Here is a 25,208-nt window from a genome sequence, read left to right on the forward strand (position 1 = left end):
AGACCATTCATTTCTCCAAGTCTAGGTTTCCTCATGTAGATATAAAACTCTAAAATCCAATATGTCAGATCTGAGTTCAAATCTTGGCTCTCAAGCACCTAATAAATATATGCTTAGGCATATTTCAGAAAGTTCGGAAAGACTTACATGAACTGATGCTGAGTGAAATGAACAGAACCAGGAGAACATTGTACATAGTATTGACAACATTCTGTGATGATCAACTGTGATAGACTTAGCTCTTCTCAGCAATACAGTGATCCAAGATAATTCCAAAGGACTCATGATGGAAAATGCTCTCCACATCCAGAAAAAAAGAACTGTGGAATCTGGATGCAGATTGAACCATACTGTTTCTACTTTTTTGTTTTTGTTTTTTCTTTTTTGAGGTTTTCCCCTTTTGTTCTTATTCTTTTTTCATAACATGACTAAAGTAGAAATATGTTTAGTGTGATGATACATATATAACCTATATCAGGTTGCTTGCTGTCTTGGGGAGGGGGGAGGGAAGGGAGAAAAATTTGTAACTAGAAGTATTATAAAAATAAATGTTGAAAACTATCTCTACATGTAACTAGAAAATAACAAAATACCTTATAATAAAAATAAATCTTATAGGTGGGAAGAAAAAAGGGGGGAATTTACATGATAACTTTATTATATATTTAAAATGAATAGAAAACTGTACATGATAGATATGCAGTTTCAAGGGCAATCATCTTTTTAAAAAAATTATACTATGTTATGGAATTGTTTGTTTTATCCCATAAATGAATGGATGGATGGATGGATGAATATATAAATGAATGAATAAACAAATAAGCAAATAAATAAATGGATGGATGGATGATGAATGGATAAATAAATGAATAAATAAATAATACTTATTGATTGATAGATTGCTACCTGGGTGACCTAGAACTAAGGACTCCCTTCTCTGGGTCTCATTTTCTTTTTCTCTAAAATGAGCAGTGGGGTGGGATTAAATGATCTGCAAGGTCCCTTCCAGCACCTCCCATCCTGTTATCGCCTACCTGGGTGCTATTGCTGGAGTCACTCTGCAGACGGATATGGTTTTGTCTTCCTGAACTGCAGCTCTGAGAAGACTAAAAGGAAAAAAAAATGGGGGAGGATTCAAAAGTGATTCTCAGTATCTTCTTTAGCCCCATCCCCTTCATCTGGGTTGGACACCCTCCCTTCAGAAGATCAGGCAAATTCCCGAGATACCGACAGGGTCATTGGACCTGAAAGAACTTCAGTCTGAAGAGCTGAGGCTTCAAGGGATTGTGGTACTTGGCATGATGTCACTAGAGGACAGGACTAAGGCCATAGGTAACCTAGCCCAGAGATCAATGTAAATTCCTACACATGGGTCCAAAAATCAATCTTTAGGATAGTTTGCATGAAAGTTTGAGGTATCAAAGTACTTTAGTCTCAATATGAAGAAAGACCTGACTACATTATTGAAGTTCAACACCCCTAACCCAATGGCGAGGCACCCAGAACATGGGAGTGGATGATCCTGGTGTCCTGGTCAGACCATATCTGGAATGTTGGGTTCAGTTCCCAGTGTCACAGTATAGGAAGGACACAGCCAAGCTGAGATCAAAGAAGGGTGACTAGGATGGCGATGGAAATGGATAACAAGGATCCCTTGAAGGCACTCAGTCTAGGCACATGATAACTGACTCCCAGTATCTGAAGGGCTGTCCCATTGTCCTAGGAGCAATGGAGGGAAGCTGCAAACAGGCAAATTCTGGCTCATTGTAGAAATTCCTACCCATGAGAGCTTCTCCAAAGTAGAATGGAATGGTTCATTCACTGGCAAAGGTCTTTAAATAATGACAGAATGACCACTCATTGCGGAGGTTGCCTGGGCAAGTCTTGCTCAGGGATGGGTTAGACTAGATGGCCCCTGAGGTCCCATGATACAATGGGAGTGTGTGATCAGTGACCACTGTCATATACCCCTCTGTTCACACCTGACCCCACCCAACCCAGTTCCCATCCCAAGAGCAGTCACCTCATTGCTGATAGTGGAATCCCGATGCATCATCCTCTGCAGGTGGCTGTCCAGGCTCGCGCCGGAGGAGCACTTGGCGAGGGCAGCCGCATGGGACTCTTTCTCCCTCTGCCGGACAATGGCCTCACAGCCCAACCACTCTGCCATGGTCTGCTCATAGCAGGCATGCACCTGATCGTCCACCTGTCACCAAGACAGACACAACTGGGCCCAGGGAGCCTGAGTCCACTCCCATTAGCCAGGGGCGAAACCTCAGCCTGGACAGGGAATCTCCCAACCATTCCCAGGCTGGCGCTGGGCAATAGAAGTTTCCTACCTCTTCCTCCCCATGCCCAAGTTGGTACAACTGTTTCTTCTGAAAACATCCCATAATTTCACATCTATTTTTCCCAAATTTTTTTCAGCAACTGGGAGTGGGGTGGGGAGGTACAATCTTTAACTGTTTGGTTTTTAAATTGTCAGCAAGTCATCATAGCTTTAGGACTGGAAAGGACATCAAAGATTACTTAATCCAAACCCCTCATTTTACAGAGGAATAAACTGAGGTCCAGAAAACTTAAGGTACTTGCCTAAGGCCACATACCTAGAGCCGGGATTCAAACCCAGGGCCTCCAAAATCCAAATCTAGTTCATTTCCCTCAGGACACACTGCTGGCCCCAATCCCCCTCCTCCCCTTTGAAATCCCCTTTAAAAGATGCACTAAAGGGCTGATGATGAGTGAGATGAGCAGAACCAGAAGAACATTGTACACAGTATCATCAACATTGAGTGTTGACCTACTGTGATGGACTATATTCTTCTCACCAATGCAATGGCACAGAAGAGTTCCAGGGAACTCATGATGGAAGAGGATCTCCAAATCCAAGAAAAAAAAAAGAACTGTGGAGTATAGATGCTGAATGAACCATACTATTTCTTTTGTTTTGGGTACTGATGTTTCTATTTTGAGATTTTTCGTCATTGCTCTGATTTTTCTCTTATAACATGACTAATGCAGAAATATGTTTAATGTTATTATGTGTGTGTATGTACATATATATATATCAGATTACCTGCTATCTAGGGGAGGGGGGAGGGAGAAAAATCTGAAATTGGAAAGCTTGTATAAACAAAAATTGAAAACTATCTTTACATGTAACGGGAAAAAATAAAATACTTTATTAATTTTTTAAAAAGGAAAGATGCACTGAAGAAGTAAAGAGTAAAATGGATTTGAATTCTGAGGGTTTGGGTTTGATTCTCAGCTCTGCTGCTCTATAATTAAGCTAAAGTGCTATTCTCTTTTATCCCACTGCCATATCTTTGCACTGGCTGCACCCCATGCCAGGAGCACTCTCCTTTTGGTTCCTAGCTTTTCTGTCTTCCTTTGAGACTTGACTCAAATCCCCTAGCAATCTATCAATCATATATGATCCTCAACTCCTATCACTTTGGTTCTTCCATTTCAAGGGCTTACTTTGGGGTGCTAGCTCATCTTAAACCCAGGAAAATGATGAACACAGAGAGATGTGGGTTGTTATGGTGTCAGGAAACAAGGAGGGGACAGCTAGATGATACAGTAAGTACAGTACTAGATCTAGAGTCAGGAAGTTCTGGGTTCTGCTAGCTGTGTGATGTTGGGCAAGTTACTTAACTTTTCTATATGCCTCGATTTCCTCATCTGTAACATAAGGGGGGTGGACTTGGTGGTCTCAAAAGTCTTATGTCTCTAAATCTATGATCCCATGACCTAACAAGTTGTTCAATCACAGGAAAAATCACTTCATTTCTTAGAGCTTTAGTCTACACTGGTGGAAAAAATGAGGTAACACATATACTGCTTACTTGACAAAGTTATTGGGAGGAAAGCAATTTGCAAACATAAAATCGTAGAGATGTGAGCTGTGTTGCTATTGCTATTTAGGTCCAAACTCTAACCCTCTTCTTCAATACACCACGCAGTGATAAAGTCTCAATCCCATACCCTTTGAGCAGAGGCAGCTTTCACTGCCCCAGATGGGGCACAGAGGACTCATCAGACCCTATCCGTCTGCAAAAGGAAATCCCAAACCAGATCATCATGCCAAGTTGGACCCACCTCCTTCCTCTCGGCCTCTGTCATCCCAAATTGGTAATGGCCCAGCAGGAAGGGCCAGACATCCTTGCGGATCTCATGCTGAATCCCCCCAAAGTAGATCAGACGTAGCAGCTCCTGCTCTTCATAACTCTGTAGGAGGAAAGTAAGCCATTGGGAGCCAATGAGAGAACAGCCCTGGGCCCATGGGAAGAGGTGCACATCTCAGGGCTCAGCCACTGAAGAATAAAGATCAGCCCTGAGCATCAGTGACTTCTCACATCAATGCCAGGGGACCCATCGGTGGCCCAGCTGCCAGCCCAAGACTAAAAGCATTGTAATGACACAGATGCTTCAAGGAGCTTTTTAAAAAAATTCTTATCTTCTTCCTTCTCTCTAAATCCCTCCCCACCCCCCAAAAAGTAAAAATACAATCCTTATAGAGTAAGTATAGTCAAACAAAACAAATCCACACATTTGCCTCAGCCAAAAACATAAGCCTCAGCTGGGAACCCAGGCTCATCACGTCTCTGTTAGGAAACAGGGAGCAAGCTTCATCATCAGCTTCATCATCAGTCCTTAGGAATCATGGTTGATCATTTCTATGATTAGAGTTTTTAAGTCAAAAAATATTCTTTCAAACCCTATGGAACTGTGACCAAAAAGTCACTGTGTGTGTGTGTGTGTGTGTAAACTCTTTGACCCATTGATACTACTCCTATGTCAAAAAGAAATCAAAAAATAAAAGAAAGGATTTCTACATAGGAGAGTATTTATAGCAGCTCTTGTGTCATGGCATGAACTGGAAAGTAAGGGGTGCCCTCCATTGGGGAATGGCTCAACAAGTTATGCGATGGCTCTTGTCCTTTGTTCTTGAAGAGGACCGAAGTGATATCATGATGTTGGAGTTGAGTTATAGTGTGTCCAGTGGTGGCTAATCAGACCAATACGAGCTCAGAAGGCTCTACCACAGGGAGGGCACATATAGTCCACATGAGCATTGGATGGGATATGGATGTGATGGAATATTACTGTGCTGTCAGAAAGGATGAAAGGGACAGTTTCAGAGAAACCTGAGAAGACTTATATGAATTGATGCAGAGTGAAGGGAACAGAACCAAGAAAACCTTTTCTATGGCAACAATAACATCCAGAAGACAAAGTGAAAGACTTAAGAGCTCTGATTGATACAATGACCATCTGTGATTCCAGAGGCCCCATCAGAAGCATGGGACCTACCTACTGACAGAGAGATGATGGATTCAGGCTGCAGAATGAGACAAACTTTTTTTTTTTTTTTTAGAAAAGGTCAATGTGGGAATATTTTCTTGCCTATACGTATTTGTTACAAGGGTTTTGTTCTTCTTTTGAATTAGGGGTGAGGTGGAAGGAATAAAAAATAAATATTTGTTCATTGAAAAATAAAAGAAATTTTAAAAATTGAACCCAAAGCTTATTCTTTCTAGTCAAGCAATTCTCTCAAGTTCTACCTTGAAGAATGTTCCCCTCTCACCCCCTTCCTCAAATCTATAATTCTGTAAATTAGATAAAGGAGGGCAGAGAAAAGTCCCCATGTTAGACTGGTTGTCATTATTTGTGTAACCCGTGGCAAGTCATTTTTCCTCTTTGTACCTCAGTTTCCTCCTCTGCAAAATGCAGAAGTTGTACTCACTGGCCTCTAACGTCCCTGCCAGTTGCGACTCCTTGACTCTATGATTCAAAGTCACTAAACATAGACTTGCTCTAGATGAGCCCAATCAGAAGAGGAGAGAAGTCACCCCTGGGGCCTCTGGCCTTTTATTGCATGGACTCAGAGTATGGATGGGTCATGGTCCAGGGGTTCAGTAACTGGTCCTAGATATAGTCAAGTAAGGAAGAACCAGAGAATTGGACAGTGTCCAGCCATACCGTGCTGTCCTTCTGGTACTGTTCCCAGATGCCCATGGTCAGGCCATGGCCAGCATCACAGGGCAGGTCAGGGGACACGATCAGGTGGTTGACCAAGGCTGATAGGTGGGTCCTCACAGTGGACAGATGCCTACAATAGGCAAGCCCTGGGAGGGGCGAGAATTGAACAGAGGCTAAAAAAAAACAGTCACCTAGTTGGGCCCCCAAGACATAGAAAGGACGGTTCCCATCTCAGGTCTGCAAATGGACATGGCTGGCATTTTTCCTGAGCAGAGGTGTGGCTGTGGGTTATTAATGAACTCTCAGATTTGTGTGTGTGTGTGTGTGTGTGTGTGTGTGTGTGTGTGTGTGTGTAGGGGAAGGGGAGCAGAGCACAAGCTGCAAAGGTTATTGAGTGGGGGTCAAGTGACCCAAGGCTTGCCGGTTGTTCAAGCTCTGTGTGTGTATTTGTATGTATGTCAAGTGAGTGGGTGTATATGGGAGACTTGGCCAAAGTCAGAGAGCCAAAGCCTCAGAGAAGAGATTTGAACCCAGGTCCTCTGACGCCAGAGGCAGGGCTCTTTCCACTGGGCTACGGTCCTTCTCAACAAGCCCAATGACTGTTCTTCTAGCCTAGCTAAGTTCTCAGTGATTCATCCCCTCCTTCATGCTGATCTCATAATGATGAATGATTTGTCCACTACAACTCTTGAAATACGAGTATCTAATACTCATTTGGGGATGAGCTGGGCGTGTGTTTGTGTTTGCGTGTGTGCATAGCAGGCTGACACAATGACATATCTCTGATGCACAGAGGCCGCAAGGCACCATTGATCTCTGCCCACGGCTGCTAAAAGAGACTGGTGTAGGACCGGCATTGACTAATCAGCCTGTGATCTGAAGCTGGGAATAATCCCTTTCAAGTGCGTCATCCCATGGCTTGGTGAGAAGCACGTCCCCAGCTCCCTTTTTTCACTTTCTCCAGATTGCTATCTCATTGGAATTTCCACAAATTTCCACACCTCCAAACTCAGACAAAGACTTCTACATGTGTTCTTTTTTTTTTTTTTTGGTGGGGCAATGAGGGTTAAGTGACTTGCCCAGGGTCACACAGCTAGTGAGTGTCAAGTGTCTGAGGCCGGATTTGAACTCAGGTCCTCCTGAATCCAGGACCAGTGCTCTATCCACTGCGCCACCTAGCTGCTCCTACTGAGGCTGAGCATTCTAGCTCTCATAGAAATGAAATAGCTTTGTGACTGGGCAAGACCCTTCACCTCTCTGGGCCTCAGTTTCTTACTCTGAAAAATGGGGAAAAAGGTTGAACTAGATAGAGTATGTTGGACCTAGAGTCAGGAAGACCTTCAAATCCTACCTTAGCCACTTACTACCTATGTGGTTCTAGGCAAGGCACTTAACCAGTTTGCCTTAGTTTCCTTAAGTATAAAATGGAGATAATAATAGCACCTCCCTCCCATTGTTGTTGTGAGGATCAAATGAGAGAATAATTGTTAAGTGCTTAGCACAATGCCTGGTACATATTAAGGTGCTGTAAAAATGTTAGCTATCATAATTATCATTTGTTTCTCATTAAAAACAGTGAAAAAAGACCTCAAACTCACAAAACTAGGTTATTTAAACTTTCATGACATTAGAATTCCAAATAAATAATGCTGATGACAGTTGGCTATGCAAGCGATTGGACCAGCCCATCAGAATACAAGTCTTCGATAGGCATGTCAGATGGTACAAGAAGAAGGTAGAGTCATAATGGTTGAACTATAATTGGAATCCAGGCCTCGGGACTCTTAGCCCATGGCTTTCTTTGCTTGCTATCAGCACTCAGCTACCTAATCTGTGCTCTCTTTTGATGATCGTTAGCAAGTTATTTTATATATGAATGCTTAGATCAGTTAACCTTGAGGAAACCTTCCAAGTCTAAGGTTCTATGATTCTTAGACTTTAATAAAACCCTCCCCTCTTCAAAACTTTCTTATTATTTTTAGATCTTTCTGGGAGTTCTTCAAATGCCTCTTTTTTTACTGGATGTCCATCTTTTCTCAAGAATGGTTCAACTTTTGTACTAATGTTGTGTAATATGAATTATACTAATATTATAGATAATTGATATATTAATATAATAATTCATATTCAAATATCATATTAGTGGTTAGGTTTATAGGGTATATCACTTCGGGTTGCATCTTGGAAACTCATTATTCCATTCCCTCCCGAAGTCCCCAGTGGGTATAGAATAGTCTTGTGTTAATTGCATTTCCTCTCCTTTATATTTTTGAAGATATTTCTCCTGGTTGCTTACAGAATTTGTTGTTTGTCATTGGAATCGTTCAATTTAACTACTAGATATCTGTCTTGGGATTTGCAGCATACCTTTTTTTCTGGATGTGATCTGTGGATTCCTTCAATTGGCACTTGTTTTTTGTGTGTGTTGAGAGGTTCTGTGCAGTTTTCTTATATTATATCTTGTATTATTATATTTAGGTTCATTGACTTGTTAGATACTTCTAGAAAACCTGTAGTCTTTAAGTTGTCTCTATTTGTCCTGTCTTTGAGATCAATATATTTTGCTTGTATGATTATCATGTTTCTTTTAACATTATTATCTGCTGCTTCTCTTCTTCCAGACTGTCCTTTACTTCTGTGTATTGACATTCTCAATAAGGTATTATCTCTTTTGTTTCTCCGGTGAGATATGCCACCAAGGATTCAAGTGTGGTTTTTTTTTTTTCATTTTACCAATTATTTGTTCTGTTGTTATTTTCAGTCATGTCTGAGTCTTCATGATCCCATTTGGAGTTTTCTTGGCAAAGATACTGGAGTGGTTTGCCATTTCCTTCTCCAGCTCATTTTTACAAACGAGGAGCTGAGGCAAACAGGGTTAAATGTGAAGGCTATAAATTTTGCTTTCACAGTTCTAATTATCTTTAAAACTATTTTAAACCTCCCTCATTAGCTATTGATTCATTTCCCCTTTGTCTTGCAATGTTTATTTATAGATGATTGGACTTGCTGAGATTATCTGAAAGACATATTCTCTTCTGACTTTATTATTTACCTCACTGGTTTATCTGTGCATGCTCAAGGTCGTTTTTTTCATGCTCAAGGTTTTTAAATAAGTTTTCTTCCTCTTAAGATCTTGGGTTATTTCAGTATTTCTTCCTTATATTTCCCTATTGTTCACTTTCTGAATCCTTCCCCTTTGATTGTAATTTTCCTAGGGACTGAACCCCAAAGCTATCTCAGACTCCTTCCACACTGGGCAATTCAAATTTCACTGGCCTCAGTCTCTGTCCCAAGTGACTTCTGGCACAACAGGACTGGCCCCAAATGGATTCTGGGCTGTTTGCTTCAGATTTGCCTTGGGGGTCCTACATACAATCTGCCATCCTGACCCAGTTCCCTCTGTTCCTCAGCTCTCTAAGCTGAGTCCTGTTACAACACAAAACACTACAGTCCTATCCAGAGCAAGATTCCAGTGGTGGGGGAGGGAAATAGGTCAGCTCATTCAACCTTGACAAATAATGATGAATGGGGTAGACAAGAAGGGGCATTGAGTGAGCCCTTTAGTTTTAGGCACTAACCTCTGCTGTTGTTTTATCAAGTTTTTAACCTTGTTGGGCTTTTTGGTGTTCTAGACCATCAAGACCTCTGAAATTGCTTTATCTCTTGCCCATAATTCCTATTTTGAAAGGTTTAAGAAATTATGAGTATCAGAGAAAATAATTAGTCCTCCATTTTATTGGTTACATGACCTAGAAGTCTACCAGAACCTTTCTAACTTACTCATTACTGCCAAAGATAAGATCATCCTTTCAGCCACCCTGGCATATAATCTAGAATTCATCCTTGACCTTGACCTTTCTCTCATCTCCCATATTGAATCTGTTGCCAAGTCTGTTGGCTTTACCTTCATAAGATCTCTTGAATATGCCCCTTTCCTCTCATCTGATTCTATCACCCCCCTGGTGCAGACCCTCAACCAGTCACACCTGGACTACTGCAATAGCTGCTGGGGGGGTGGGTCCTGCCTGCCTCCAGTTTCTCCTACTCCAGTCCATCCTACATTCAGGCAACAGGGGGCTTTTTCTTTTTTCTTTTCTTTTCTTTTTTTTTTTAATGAGGCAATTGGGGTAAAGTGACTTGCCCAGGGTCACACAGCTAGTAAGTGTTAAGTGTCTGAGGCTGGATTTGAACCCAGGTACTCCTGACTCCAGGGCCGGTGCTCTATCCACTGCGCCACCTAGCTGCCCCTTTTGTCTGTTTTTTAACAGGGGGATTTTTCAACCATGTCATCACTCAATAAACTCCATTGGCTCCCCATCACCTTCAGGATCAAATATAAAATCCTGTTTGGTTTCTCAAGTCCTTCATCATGAGCCCAACATTCCACTACTCATCTGTCTGTCTCTGTATAACAGGCTCTTACTTGTGCCTGGAATGAGGTCCTCCCTCACCTCTGCCTCTCAGTAGGCTTCCTTCCCAACTCAGATCAAAGGTCAGTCACTCTGTGGGAGCTCTCTGCTGTCCCATCCCCCACCCTTAGCAGGTAAGGTCTTCTTCTCTCTCTACTCTGTCTCTCTCTCTCTAGTTATTCGCATGCTCTCCCTCATTACACTTTTAGCTCCTCGGAGGCAAGGAAGATTTTGCCTTTCTTTGTACCCCTAACATTTAGCCCAGTGTTTGATGCATAATAAGGGATATTAAACAGATAATAAATGTTTAATAAATACTTGTTGATTAATTGATTGGAATAATAATAATTTTTGGACTGGATTTGTGATTTAATTGGTATAGAGAATCCCCAGGAAAGAAAATGTCTTCTACTGATTCAGATCTCATCATCTACTCTGCCTCTTAGGGTCTTGAAGTTGCCTGGGGCACTCCAGGATCACCCAGGCAAGGGTGGGGCTTGAACCCAGGGCTTCCTTACTCTGAAGCCACTGCATTATGCTGTCTTTCAGTGATAATAATAACTAACTTAATTGGTCCTTTAAATTTGGTGAATTGCTTTATACACATTCTTTCAATTGATCCTTGCAACAAACCTATGAATGTGGGGCCAAAGGTATTATTACGTCCATTTTAAAGAAAAAGTAATTGAGGCAGAGGCTAAGTGACTTGTCCAGAGTCACACAGCTAATAAGTGTCAGACACAGGATTTGAACCCAGGTCTTCCTGACTCCAGGCCCAGAAGTCTAACCTCTATTGTCTTGCATATACCATGTTCCATGGCATCTCTACCAGGTGTCAGTGCTGAGTGAGCAGTCAATGACTATCTGCCAAGACCACCTCCCCCTCCCTGTGGACCCTGCACTGGGTGTGAGAAGGGGACCTTGGCTACGTACAACCATAGAAGGCTCTGGAGAGGATCTGATGCTTCATGTTGTCACAGAGGAGTTTCAGAGGGGCCCTGGAGGAGAAGGGAGACAAAGGAGCTAAGGTTAGAATAGATGCAATGGAGTCATAGGGTCTATCATCTGGGGTGTGGCCATGGACCACCCCCTCCCCAGTCTTCCCAGAGGCTGAAGGCTCAGGTGGCCCAGGGAGGAGGCAACAGATAGGGCAAGGCATGGAAAAAGCAAGGCTATTCCAAAGGACCAAAGGATGCTGGACTTTTGTGGCTTGGGAAGGAGTGTGATGGGCACGTTGGCCTCAACACTCTACTGTCACTTGGCCCCAGGATGGAGGATGAGCCTAAGATCCTTCGTGGGTGGTCTTTAAGTAGAGAGGCCCCATGTGCTAGTGGAAAAGAACAATGGCTTTGGAGTCTGAGGAGCTTTAAAACTATGAAATTAGAGGATACAACAATGATATATCAATATATGACATCATATCATATCACATAGCAGATGTCATGTCATAGCATAAATATAATATCTGATATATTATACTATGTTATGTTATATTGTGCTATAAAATATAACCTATAATATAATTATGAAATTATAAAATTATTGCAGATTTGTCTGGGATGTTGCAATTCAGAGGTCTGCAATGAGTTAGCCATCAAGAGTCTTTCCATCTCTGACAGGTTTGTGATTTGCGGAATCCCTAGGAACTCCCTGACCTAGCCACTCTGCCCACTAGACTGACATATAACAGTCCATGCTGACTACTTAGGGGACCTCTCTAAGACAAGTCTCTGTGTCCCAGCATCCCAGCAGCCTCTGGCAAGAATGCCAGCTTGGAGCCCCAGACTCTCATCTCTATCTCCTGACTGAGTCAGAGACAAAAGGAAATGGGCTCTTCTACTCTACCCATGTGTCTCTACCAAGATAGTGTGGGACATGCCATTTAGCTGGTGGCTAGGTTATGTTCCCAGCATCACAGGGTCTCAGGGCTGGAGGAGATCTCAAAATCAGCCAAAAAAAAAAAAACCCTCTTCTACAACATTCCCAACACATGGGTGTCAAGCTTCTGCTCAAAGACCTCCAGGGAGGAAGAACCTTTAATTGTAGGAAATTTTTCCTTATAAAAAGCTTACATTTGCCTCTTTGACACTTCTAAGAAGGAATAAATGCCTCATAAATTCTTGCCCTGTGGATAAAGCACCAGCCCTGGATTCAGGAGGACCTGAGCTCAAACCTGGCCTTAGACATTTAACACTTACTAGCTGTGTGATCCTGGGCAAGTCACTTAACCCTCATTGCCCAGCAAAAAAAAAGAAAGAAAGAAAGAAAAGGAAATTCTTGCCCTTCCTTTCCCTTTCCTTTCTGCCTTCCATCCTTCTTCTTCCTTCCCTCTTCCCTCCCTCCCTTCTTCCTTTCTTTCCTTCCTTCTCTCCCTCCCTCCATTCCTTCCTTTCTCCCTTCCTTCTATTCACAGTGCCCAGAAAGAAAGAAAAACGGCTATCTGTCTGAACAAATCTGCTCTTCAAAAGCACAGCTTTTCAAGTTCTTAAAAGAGAGTATTCATGTCTAACCTGAACTTTCTCTTCTCCAGGTTAATGACCCCCAAGTCCTTCAGCTGACCTTTATAAGTGCCGAATTCAAGCACTTCATTATCCCGATCACCCTTCCAGGATGCTCTCCAGTTTATCTGACCAGTGCAGAGCACAGTAAGACTATTATGTCTTCATTCCAGGAAGATATGCCTCTCAATGCAGCCCAGGATTGTTGGAGCTTTCTTTCTTTCTTTCTTTTACATTTTTAAAATTTTTGTAGCTTTCTTTATAGGCATCTCTCCACCTCTCCCTCCCAGCATTCTCTCTGACTGTTCCCCAGACCTGGAACGTTCTCCTTCCTCTGCTCTGACTATGGATGTCCCCAGCTTCCTTCAAGTCCCAAGTAAAATCTCACCTCCTACAGGAAGCCTTCCCCAACCCCTCTTAATTCTAGTTCCTTCCCTCTGTTAATTATTTCCCATTCACCCAGTATAGAGCTTGCTCTGTTTATACTTGATTGCATGTTGTTTTCTCCATTGGATTTTAAGCTCCTTGAGGGCAGGGACTGACAGTCTTTTTACCTCTTTTTGCACACACACCCCCACTTTGCTTAGCATAGTGCCTGGCACACAGCAGGTGCTTAATAAATGTTTATTGATTAATTGATATTATACTAGTGAGTCATATTGACTGTGAAGTCTCTAAACCCACCAGGGATCTTTTAGACAAATGATTGTCCAACCATGTCACATCTATCCTATACTTGTGAGGTCCATTTCTTGAAGTCATTTATGGCTTGTGAATTCCTCTACAAAAGGTAACTGGATATTTTCCATGGAATGAGAGTAAGGTGCAGGGTGTGGTAATGGCCGGAGCCTCTTAGAAATGGACTTAATTAACCTTCTGTGCTCCACTCTGGACAGAAAGATCACCCTGGACACATCTAGAAAGTTAACGGCAGAGCCCACCTCTGAAGGAGAGATGACAATTCCCAGCCCTTGTTTTTCCTACAATAGCATGCAACATTTATTAAGCACCCACTGTATGTGAAGACCTGTGTTCCTTACCAGGAGGAGCAACAAAGACCAGCACTTATCTAAAACTTTGAGGGTTAAAAGCACTTTACAGATATCATCTCATCTGATGCTCACAACAACCCTGAGAGGTAAGTGACATTATTATCTCTGTTTTATAGATATAGGAACTTAAGTGGACAGAGATTAAGTGATTTACCCAGGGTCGCACAGCTAGTGAGTATCCAAGTATATTCCTTGCTCTAATGGAACATATGGTTTAGGAGGGTGAAGGGAGATACAGTAGATAGAGGTCTGGACTTGGAATCAGGATGACCTGAGTTCAAATTCTGCCTCAGAGCTTTCCTAGCTACATGACCCTGAGCAAATCACTTAACTTCTCTCAGCCTCAGGTTCCTCATCTGTAAAATGGGGATAATAATATCACCTACCTTCCAGGGTTGTTGTGAACATCAGATAAGACAGCATATGTAAAACACTTTGAAAAGATTAAAGTAATATCTTAAATATTAAGTATAAATATATGTTTGTTTGGGGTTTTTTTGCAGGGCAATGAGGATTAAGTGACTTGCCCAGAGTCACACAGCTAGTAAGTGTCAAATGTCTGAGGCCGGATTTGAACTCAGGTCCTCCTGAATCCAGGCTGGTGTTTTATCCACTACGCCACCTAGTTACCCCCAAGTACAAATATATGTTAAAGCTAGCCATCATTATCATTGTTGTTGTTGTTATTGTTAGAGGCAGAGAGCCTGCCTTACATAACTCCTTATGCCTGAAACAGCTAGAGACACTCAGAAGACATCAATAAATCCTGGCTCATTGCAGTCTATCACCCCCTCTCAGCCCCCAGCCTCCATCCCACCCACCTCATGATACTTTGTACCTCTCATGATTACATCCATTAGACGGTCCGCTCTCTGTGGAGCCACTCTGGGAGCAGGATGAACAGGATGACTTCCGGGGACTGGGCTGCCACATGGAAGGCAGGCTGCTCACAGAAGCATCGATCAAGTCTGGGGGCACTGAGGACAGGAAGAGAGGTGGGAACCCCGCATTAAGGCAGGACCAGAACCCTTGATCCAAAGCCAGAAGCTCCCCAGTAGCAGAGGGAAAGAAGAACCAGAATCTTGAGTTGAAGCATCAGGGCACCCATCAATGAGCCCAGGACCCTGGAGCACGCATGATCCAATGAAAGTTTCCCAAGACATCCAGAGCAAGGGAAGTATTCACCGGCAGGCCAACTGAGAGCGTAGCTCCAGAAGAGTCAGCGGACAATGGCTACCAGAGAGAAAGGTGGGGAAGGGGTGAGAGACAAGAACCAGAGAACCAGGGAACCAAGACCAAGCCAAGAGGAAGAGAGGAAGAGGAGGAAAAGGACAGAGCCTCAACAAGAGCTCCATGTTGTCATTTGACCATCCGTGGTCATGCTACCCATGATGGGAAGGAAGGAGCTGTCCAGTCCTGACACCAGTCAAAGGACTGTTGGGTTCTCTTCTGGGTGCCACAGCCTATGAAGGACATTTAGGAAGAGAATCCTAGAGCACCCAGAGGAAAGCGACCAGAACTGATAGAACCATGGATGCTTAGCCTGGATAAGAGAAGACGTGGGTGGGAAGGGATGGGGTGGTACATGATGGCGGTCTTCAAGTACTTGAAGGGCCATCTTCTGGAAGAGCAATTAGACTGATTCTACTTGGTCCACTGGGTGGAGTTTTATGGTGTAGTTGTCATTTTCCCCATTGGAATCCAAGCTCACTGAGCATAGGGATTGTTTTATTCTTTGGATTTGTACCCATAGCACTTGGCACACAGTTGGCACTTAATAAATACCTATTTATTTATTACAGTTTGGTTATTTATTAGTTTATTGTTTATTTAGTATAGATTGATTACACTTGTAGAAAGCTGCCAAAGTGATTTTCCTAAAGTGAAGGTCTGACCATGTCACCCCCTGCTCCCTCAATACTTAATAAAACCCGGTGGCTCCCTATTACTTTCTTTTTTTTTTCAGGGCAATGAGGGTTAAGTAATTTGCCCAGGGTCACACAGCTAGTAAGTGTCAAGTGTCTGAGGCTGGATTTGAACTCAGATCCTCCTGAATCCAAGGCCAGTGTTTTATCCACTGCGCCACCTAGCCGCCCCCTCCCTATTACTTTCAGAATAAAATATAAAATCTTCTGGTGTTCAAAGCCTTTCATAACCTGGCCACTTCACTCTTTCCTGTCTTCTTATATCTCATACCATTCACCACTGTTTTGTACTCTCCAACTGAATGATATAGGTATTCTCACTGTTCCTTGAACAAGAGCCTGGGTCTCTCAGCTCCTGTCATTTCCCCTATGCCTAGAATGTTCTCTCTCCTCAGCTCCACCTCCAGACTTCCTTCAAGTCCCACCTTCAGCAAGAAGCTTGTTCTGATCTTCCTTAATGCCAGTGCCTCCCCTCTGCTGATTACCACTCATTTATCCTGTCTGTAGCTTGTCTGTACACGGTGATTTGCATGTTCTCTCTCCTATTAGACTGTGAGCTCCTTGAGAATAGGGATTGTCTTTTGGATTTCTTCATATCCCCAGCACTTAGCATAGTGCCTGGAACATGGTAGGTGCTTAATCAATATTTATTGACTGACTGACAAACCTCTTAGGCATTTGAGTTGGCAAAATGTAATGAACCACCTCCAGAGGTAGCGAGCTCCTCCACACTGAATGTCATCAAACAACTAGATGATCCTTCCTTGGGTCTGTTGGAGAGATTTCTGTTCAGGTTGGGTTTCATGAGATCTTTCCAACTCAGATTCTGTGTGACACTGAGTTCTTCAGAGAGTATAGTGGAAGAGAAGTGGGGGAAGGGGGGAAATGGTCTTTACATTCCCCCAGAGATACTACATTGGAGTGGAAGGGGGAAGGGGGAAGGGGAAACAAGCATTTTATAACCACTTACTAGGCTATTATCTCGTTTGGATGGATACTCCTAGCACAGATGCCATAATCTCTGATTATGGGAGTAAGATTTTCTGTAGGGCCCAAGATGAAAAGGACAAAAGGACACTTGACAAAAAGAATCCCCAAACAAGGTTGATCCTTGCTCAGGATTATACCCCTGTTGTCTGTGGGGTCAGATAATCCCAGGTTGTAGGAGTCTACTCTGAACCCTACAAAGTCTGAACAATCAGGGATCACAGGATGTTGGAGCTGGAAGGGCCATAAGGGGGTCACCATGTTCAACTCCTTCATTTTACAGTTGAGGAAACCGAGACCCAGAGAGAGGAAGGGATTTGCCCAAACTCACACAATGAGTGAAAGGCAAAGTAGGGACTAGAATCCTGGGGCTTCTGATTCATGGTTAGATGCACCCTCCACTCTACCATGTAACCCTTCAGAAACCTTGTCACTTACTAGCTGAGTGTCCTTGGGTAAGTCAGTTGACTTTCTAGGCCTGGATTTCCTCCTCTATTGCATAATGGTGCTTGGAATGGATGACTTCTAAGGTCCCAACCAACTCTAAATCCATGACCCTATGACCCTGGTAAAGGGCCATATGACATCATTCCATCCCACAATCCACCTTGCTCAAGAATGGAATTCAAATGACAACATGGTTGAGGTTGATAAGCATCAAGATGGTAGCTGAGGGGGAAACCAGCACATTACTGGGGGAAAACGACTCTGTGTCCGGCAAGGTAGGAGTAACAGCCCCTCCAGTATGAATGGACAACTGCCCCACGGCCATCACAACCATGGTCCGGCCCACCGGGAACACCATCCAAGCTGATCTTGAAGAGGCAGGGGGAGATGGAGGCAAGCACTCTGTGGGAACTTGAGGCACGGTTTTAAAAGGAAAAAGAAACAAATGGGTAAGGTGAAGGCCCTGGGAAGGAAGGGCAACAAGACATCCCCAAATCCAGATTCTACTAACTTTTTTTTTTTTTAAGTGAGGCAATTGGGGTTAAGTGACTTGCCCAGGGTCACACAGCTAGTAAGTGTTAAGTGTCTGAGGCCAGATTTGAACTCAGGTACTCCTGACTCCAGGGCCGGTGCTCTATCCACTGCGCCACCTAGCTGCCCCGATTCTAACAACTTTTAACTGTGCCTCTACCCTGATCAACTCGGGGACGTTAGACTGGACAGCCTCTGAAATGTCTTCCTTCCGGCTCTAAATCAAAGATCCTCTGTCCATCTGTTACATTAGAGTGGGCGATGGTTTCATGGGGTGAGAAATTTAGAATGAAAAGTCCCTTAGAGATGATCTAGGTCAATCCCTTCACTTTAAAGAGAAGGAAACTGAGGCCCAGAAAGTGACCTCACCAAGGCAGCCAGGATCTGAACCCAGGTCTTCTCCCTCCAAATTCAGGGCTTCTTTCTCTACCCAACACTTCTAGCCTAGTCCCAACTCCTCACCATGAGGAACTGGAATTATTATTTAGGACATTCTGTTTTCTAAACTTGTGATGACTGTATATAGAATTTAAGTTAACAGAGAGAAAGTTATGATTGAACCTGGGGACCTCAGGCAATGAGATGTTTTTCTCTAGACAGCCTTGTTGTTGTGTTGTTTCAGTTGCGTCCAGCTCTTCATGACCCCATTTGGTGTTTTCTTGGCAGAGACACTGGAATGATTTTACCATTTCCTTCTCCAGCTCATCTTACAGATGAGGAAACTGAGGCAAACAGGGTGAAGTGACTTGCCTAAGGTCACACAGTTAGTGTATGAGGCTAGATTTGAACTCAGGAAGATAAGGCTTTCTGATTCAGAGCCCAGTGCTCTGTGCACTATGGCGCCACCCAGCTGCCCCTAGACAGCCTCACATATAGAGAAATAGTGAGCTGATCACTATTCTCCTTGATCCTTTTAGATCTTCCCCCTGACTCAAAAGTAGGAGGAGGGATGGCCACAGTTCAGAAAGTGGGAGATTAGATGTTAGAACACATGGGCTTGTTCCAAAAGACTTGAGCTCTGAGCTTCACAGGACATGTGAGAATTGGTGCTTCCCTCATGTACCCTTGGAGAGCAACATGCCTGGGGCTGTCACACCTCAAATGAGGCATCTGAAGGGGACTTTAGTCACAGGAGCTTTAGTCCCAGGACTTTAGTCACTCAGAGATTTTCATCCCAGTGAGAGACCGTAAAAATGTCCTCGGCTCATGAGATTTAAGTGTTGGCACTTTGGAAACAATTAAATGTTACAGAAGTCTGAGCCATTGGCGTGAACAGTCAATTGGATTGTTATAACAGGCTAGGGCTAAAGCAATGAAAAATTTTAAAATAACGTCCAACACAGACAAGATGGACACAATTTTCATCTCGGTGCTGTATTATAATGTACCTGGATGGTGGCTGTATTTTATAAAGAGAAACCACATTTATCCTGGAATGATGGGACTTGAGTTTGAATCTCAATAACCTGTGTGACCTTGTAAGGCACTTCATCTCTCTGGGACTCAGTTTCTTACTCTGTAAAACAGATAAATAACCTGGAAGGCCTTAGGGTCCCTTCTGGCTCTAAATATGTGACTTTTTGATCCCATGATCTTAAGGGGACTGAGACTAGAGGGGTTAATTGATTTTCCAAGGTCACTGAGTTGGTAATGGAGCCAGGACCGCAAGCCAACTATCTTGACTTATAGCTCAGTTCTCCTTCCCCTCGAGTACTGGGTGCTTTTTAAGACCACCACCCTGGGTGGGTCCCCCAAGATGCCACCCCCTTAGTAGCAGTAGCTCAGTGGGGACACTGACAGACCTACCGAACTCCGACTGCATGCCGGGGTAGATGATCCTGAAGACGTAGTCTGTGGCTTCATCGTCTTCCTTGTCAGATGTAGACTCTGAGGAACCTTGAGGGCTTCGCTTGCGGAGCTTTGGAAATACTTTGCCCTAAAAGAAGAGGTTCACGACCCAATATACTGAACCCCTAATTTCTTGCCCCTTACCCGCCCCACACCACGGCATGCCCATGGGCCAGACTGGCATGTACCAAAGGCCCCAACCCATGAAGGGGCTTTCCTGGGAAGGAGGGAATGGCATCAAACACTCTGGGCTCCCAATCTCTCTCCTCCTCTCTCCCTCCCCTTGTCCACGGATCGGGGCCAAAGCTCCTCCCCGGATGCTGGGGCTTCTCACCTTTCCCCGCTGGGACCACAGCGGTGGGTCCAGCTGGCCGTGGGGTAGCAACCCGTTCTCCAGGCACGAGAGAAACTGTAGTAGATGACCCCCCTTGGGAAACCGGAACGGGGGCCTCTGAATCCCATCCTGGCTCACTAGCACCACTGTCCCACCACTGTCTACTATTGACGACACAAAGCCAGACAAGACACGGGGTAGAAATCACCCACTGGGCTGGTTACAAGAGGACACCCCTCCCCACATCCCCCACACCCCTTTAAGCACAGATGCCTCCTTGGGCCAACCCATCCAAAGAGCCTTCTCCAGATCAAATGCCAACCTTGGTTCCTTCACCCAATCAATGTGTCGATCGACAAGCACTAATTAAGTGCCTACCATTGCTCAAGGTACCGTGGAAGGCAATAGGAATACAAAGAGAAGTCAGATCATCCTGACTCTCAAATAGCTTACATTTAATTGGGGAAGAGACCATGTACAAACGAACAGACATGGAGAATGGATTCAGAGTCTGTCAAGTCAGCCTCCTCATTCTACCAATGAAGAAATGGGAGCCTAGAGGGGAAGTGATCTACCCAGGGTCATGCATCTTGTATTTGAAGCACCTGATACCAGGCCACTAGGTGGCACCATAGTGCACAGAGCATAAGGTCTCAAGTCAGGAAGGCTCATTTTTGTGAGTTCAAATGTAATCTCAAACACTTACTGGCTGTGTGACCCTGGGCAAGTCAACTGGAAAATGGGAATAAAAATACCACCCTCCCCAGGGTTGTCGTGAGGATCAGATGAGATATTTGTAAAGTGTATATAACACAGTGCCTGGCACATAGTAAACAATAAACTTTGTTATTAATGTGCTAATTATTAAAAGGGCTTGACAAACGTTTGTTTCCTTCCTACTATATGCCACAGATTGTGTTCGGTGCTATGGAGATAAAAACAGAAAAACAGAATCTCAAAGAGCTTAGCTTCTCCTGGATACCAGGTGTAGGAAGCCAGAGACATCCCCAAACATTCTGTCTTCCTTCAGTGGGGCCATTGGTGAACCCATCGCCCAGGGATTTATTCTTGTCTGTTTACCTTTCCAGTCTATATGACCTCTTGTGTTTAGTTAACATGCATTTTTTGTTTGTTTTTTTGTTTGTTTTTTGGTGAGGCAATTGGGGTTAAGTGACTTGCCCAGGGTCACACAGCTAGTAAGTGTCAAGTGTCTGAGGCCAGATTTGAACTCAGGTCCTCCTGACTCCAGGGCCGGCGCTCTATTCACTGTGCCACCTAGCTGCCCCCAACATGCATTTTTAAATACACATTGTTAGCTTCTTGAGGGCAGGAACTGCCATCCCTGTATTAGTATCCCCAGAATCTAGCACAGGACCTGCTGCCCAGTAGGTGCTTAATAATTGCTCATGGTTTGTTGATCGCTTGACTCTTAGTTGTGAGTTTCAGTGAGTCATTCCACCGGGATCATGGACTCAGGGGAGGCCTAGCTTGGCAGTCCAGGAGAATACCTGGTGGACCAAGACCAAGGCTCAAAGCAATGAGCCCAGAATCATTTGATCTGGAAGAGGGCGTGTTAGAGGAAGAAGGTTTGGGGAGTCACAGGATCAGAGATCTAAAGCTGGTCGGGACCTCAGAGGTCATCAAGGCCAACCCCATCATTGAGTAAACTAAGGCTCAGGGAATTTAGGCCACTCCCCAGGGTCACAAAGATGACACAAGCACAACCAGTAGGTGCTTAATAAATGCTGACTAAATGAATACACTCAAGTGAGGACCTGTTCATGGACATTCATCACTCAGAGCTGCGTGACTCTGAAGAGATGGGACTGTTTTAATGAAACATGAATTCAAATCCTTCCTCAGACACTAGAGCTGTGACCCTGGAGAAGTCCCTTCATCTCTCCTCTTTGATTTTCTCATCTATAAAATGGGGATAATCTATCTCCGGGTCGTGAGGATCCACTAGGACAATATATATGTAATTTTTTGGGGGGGGGGGTGAGGCAATTGGGGTTAAGTGACTTGCCCAGGGTCACACAGCTAGTAAGTGTTAAGTGTCTGAAGCCGGATTTGAACTCAGGTACTCCTGACTCCAGGGCCGGTGCTCTATCCACTGCACCACCTAGCTGCCTCCGCCCCACTAAAATTAAAAATTAAAAATTAAAAAAAATTGCTACCTGGGTGATCTTAAAAATTGAAACATTTAAATTCCTTGGGCTTGGGGGCCTGGAGGCCTGAGGTCCCCTTTAGTTCAGATTCAGGATCTCATCATCCTAGGAAAGGGCCTGGCCACAATACTGAGTCAGCAGCCTGGGGCCCCTGGATAGGAAGTGGATGCAGCTCGGGGAGATCCAGCCCCCAGCTCCAGCCCCACCTCCTCCAGGGAGTTCTTACCCTGCTGATGGCAGTGAAGATAGACAATCTCCTCCAGGCGGATGGTCATGGCATAGTCCCAGTAAACGCTGAAAAGGAAGGAGGGCCTGGGTCAGAGACGTCTGCCCATTGTAACTTTTCCCAAGTCCTCTCCCTCCCCACAAACGGGAGAGGAAGTCAAAGAACACCGGGCAGAAGCAGCCACTGCTGGCCACCATCCATCATCCTCATCTCTCCCCCACGGGAGCCATGGGCCCTACCCCTGGCACCTCAGACCTCTTCTAGATGAGTCTAGTTTTGCCAGGATCTCCTCACCACGCCGCCCTCTGTGCACTAACATCTCCTCCTCCTCGTAGCATCCCTTCGTGTGTGTTGTTCAGTTGTTTTTCAGCCATGTCTAACTCTTCATGACCCCATGTGGGGTTTTCTTGGCAGAAATACTGGAGTGGTTGGCCATTTTCTTCTCCAGCCCATTTGATAGATGGGGAACTGAGGCAAACAGGGTTAAGTGACTTGCCCAGGGTCTTTCCCCAGTAACTGTAAGCTGTTTATTAAAGATAGATACAGTCTTACTTGTATTCCCAATAAGTACTATTGGGAATCTTCTCTTTCTCTGTCTGTCTGTCTCTCTCTTATTCCCTGTCCCCTCACTGATTGGCCAATAATAGGTCCCATCCCAAGCCTCACTCAATCATTGTTTGGGTGTTGTTGGCTCAGAGTAAGTGCAAACAACAATTGTTTCTGTTCTGGCCAGAAATCCTGAGGGTTTGTTGGTTTGATTTTTTTTTTGAGTAGGCAAACTAGCCCATTTTCTGCCTCCATTCTTACAAAGCCTTTAATTACCGAGTGGGCATTGCCTCAGACCAAGTCAGAACTGGGAAAGACCTTAGCTTACAAAGGTCAAGGTCTCCCACTGCATCTGGGGCCATCACTGGTCGTTCTGACATATGTCCTTCCATTGGACTCTAATGACTCCAGAGGGGAGACTGAGCCTGGTGACTTTGCATGGCCCTGCCTCACTCAAATCCAATTCACTTGCAAGTCAAGACATTGCCTTCCCAATGCCATGGTCCTCTTTGAGAACATAGGACAAACTATACATACATACATATACACGTGTCTTTATAGATACACACACGTGTCTCTCTGTATATTCAACTGCACATACATGTGTCCATTCACCTATGCATCTGGACCTTTATCATGCACTCTCTACTCTCACGTCCCTTCTCTACCTTCTCGTCCCCCTCCCCCTTGGATGAACCATCTTCAGACTGGAAACAAGCAGCTTCTTCCTAGAGAGAAGCCCAGAAATCTCAGACTTTTCTTCCTTTGAAAGCAATTTTGGGACAAACTTCATTTCCAGACCCCTTAAGACCAGCCACTTAGTCAGCCCCATCCTGGGCACTAAGACCTACAACGTCCCCTGGCCAAAGGCCCAGGCCTCCAATAGGTACAAAATTAGTCATTTCTCTCATCTTTGCAGGGCCTGCCACTGACTGTCCACACTGACAATGGGTGGCAGATTCCTGGAAGTCTTCCTCGACCCCCTCAGACCATGGGCTTCCTATGAATGGCACAATCTTGATTCCAAAGACTTCACCTGGCAGTCTAAAGATAGCTGGTACCATGGTGGGCATATTTGTATAAGTGTGTCTTCACTCCAACTAAACTGAGATATGCACCTACCTCCCAGGACTGTCCTGAGGATCAAATGGCATACTATTTGTAAAGCGAAGCACAGCATTCAGCACATAGTAGGTGCTATGTAAATGTTAGCGATGCTGATAAAGCTAAGCACAGCATTCAGCACATAGTAGGTGCTACGTAAATGTTAGTGATACTGATAAAGCTAAGCACAGCATTTGGCACATAGTAGGTGCTATGTAAATGTCAGTGATGATGATGGTGGTGGTTGTCATGGTGATGATGGTGATGCTGGTGATGCTGGTGGTGATGATGGTGATGGAGGTGGTGATGATGGTGGTGGTGATGGTGGTGGTGGTGGTGGTAGTGATGATGTCTTCTCTCTCAGACTGAGTTACTTTTTTTTCGTGGGGCAATGAGGGTTAAGTGACTTGCCCAGGGTCACACAGCTAGTAAGTGTCAAGTGACTGAGGCCGGATTTGAACTCAGGTCCCCCTAAATCCAGGGCCGGTGCTTTATCCACTGTGCCATCAAGATAACCCCACTACTATTTATTCTTATCATTCTTCTATCACTATTACTATTAATAATAATAGTGACCATGGTGATGATGATAATAACTAGAATTTACAAAACATTTTAAGGTTTGCAAAGCACTGAACAAATATTCCCACTTGATTCTCACAACAACCCTGGGAAGGAGGTGCTATTATGATATCCAATTAACAGATGAGGAAACTGAGGCAGAAAACAGTGGATTGCCTTGCCTAGGGTCGCCCAGATAGTAAATTCTGAGGCTAAATTTGAACTCAGCTCTTCATGACTCAAGTCCCAGATCTCTATCCACAACTGCAGCTAGTTCTAAGTAGCAGAATGAGACAATAATATTCAATTAAACAAACATTTACTAAGTGGAATTTATATTGGGCTTTACATTTTGCAAAGAGATCTGTATACATTATTTGAGCCTCACAACAGATCTGTGAGGGAGGGACTTTAGCCTTATTAGCTATGTGACCTTAGGGAAGTCATTTCACTTTTTTAGGTCTCAGCTGCCTCATTTATAAAATGAGGACTAGGAACCCTCTAATGAGCTTTCTTAGGTCTGTGATTCTATGATTCCCCATTTTATAGATAAGAGAGCAAAGATTCAATTGTAAGATGATTTACCC

General features: G+C 44.1%; 1 protein-coding gene across 2 annotated transcripts in view; it reads right to left on the reverse strand.

Moving 5' to 3' along the window:
• Positions 1-25,208, reverse strand: part of SGSM1 (small G protein signaling modulator 1) — a 105,833-nt gene that overhangs the window by 20,973 nt on the left and 59,652 nt on the right. Inside the window, exons 10-18 of one of the 2 annotated variants that reach the window (XM_043963667.1) lie at positions 22,411-22,478; positions 20,017-20,177; positions 19,641-19,770; positions 14,783-14,921; positions 11,328-11,392; positions 5,986-6,131; positions 4,102-4,230; positions 2,024-2,206; positions 1,035-1,106 (exon numbers count right to left, since the gene is read on the reverse strand). In XM_043963667.1, the coding sequence (XP_043819602.1) occupies positions 1,035-1,106; positions 2,024-2,206; positions 4,102-4,230; positions 5,986-6,131; positions 11,328-11,392; positions 14,783-14,921; positions 19,641-19,770; positions 20,017-20,177; positions 22,411-22,478 (1,093 nt within the window). Of the gene's footprint in view, positions 1-1,034; positions 1,107-2,023; positions 2,207-4,101; positions 4,231-5,985; positions 6,132-11,327; positions 11,393-14,782; positions 14,922-19,640; positions 19,771-20,016; positions 20,181-22,410; positions 22,479-25,208 lie in introns of both variants that reach the window. The other variant, XM_043963658.1, reaches the window with a different exon arrangement.

This window comes from Dromiciops gliroides, chromosome 1, assembly GCF_019393635.1.
Source record: "Dromiciops gliroides isolate mDroGli1 chromosome 1, mDroGli1.pri, whole genome shotgun sequence".
NCBI lineage: Eukaryota > Metazoa > Chordata > Mammalia > Microbiotheria > Microbiotheriidae > Dromiciops > Dromiciops gliroides.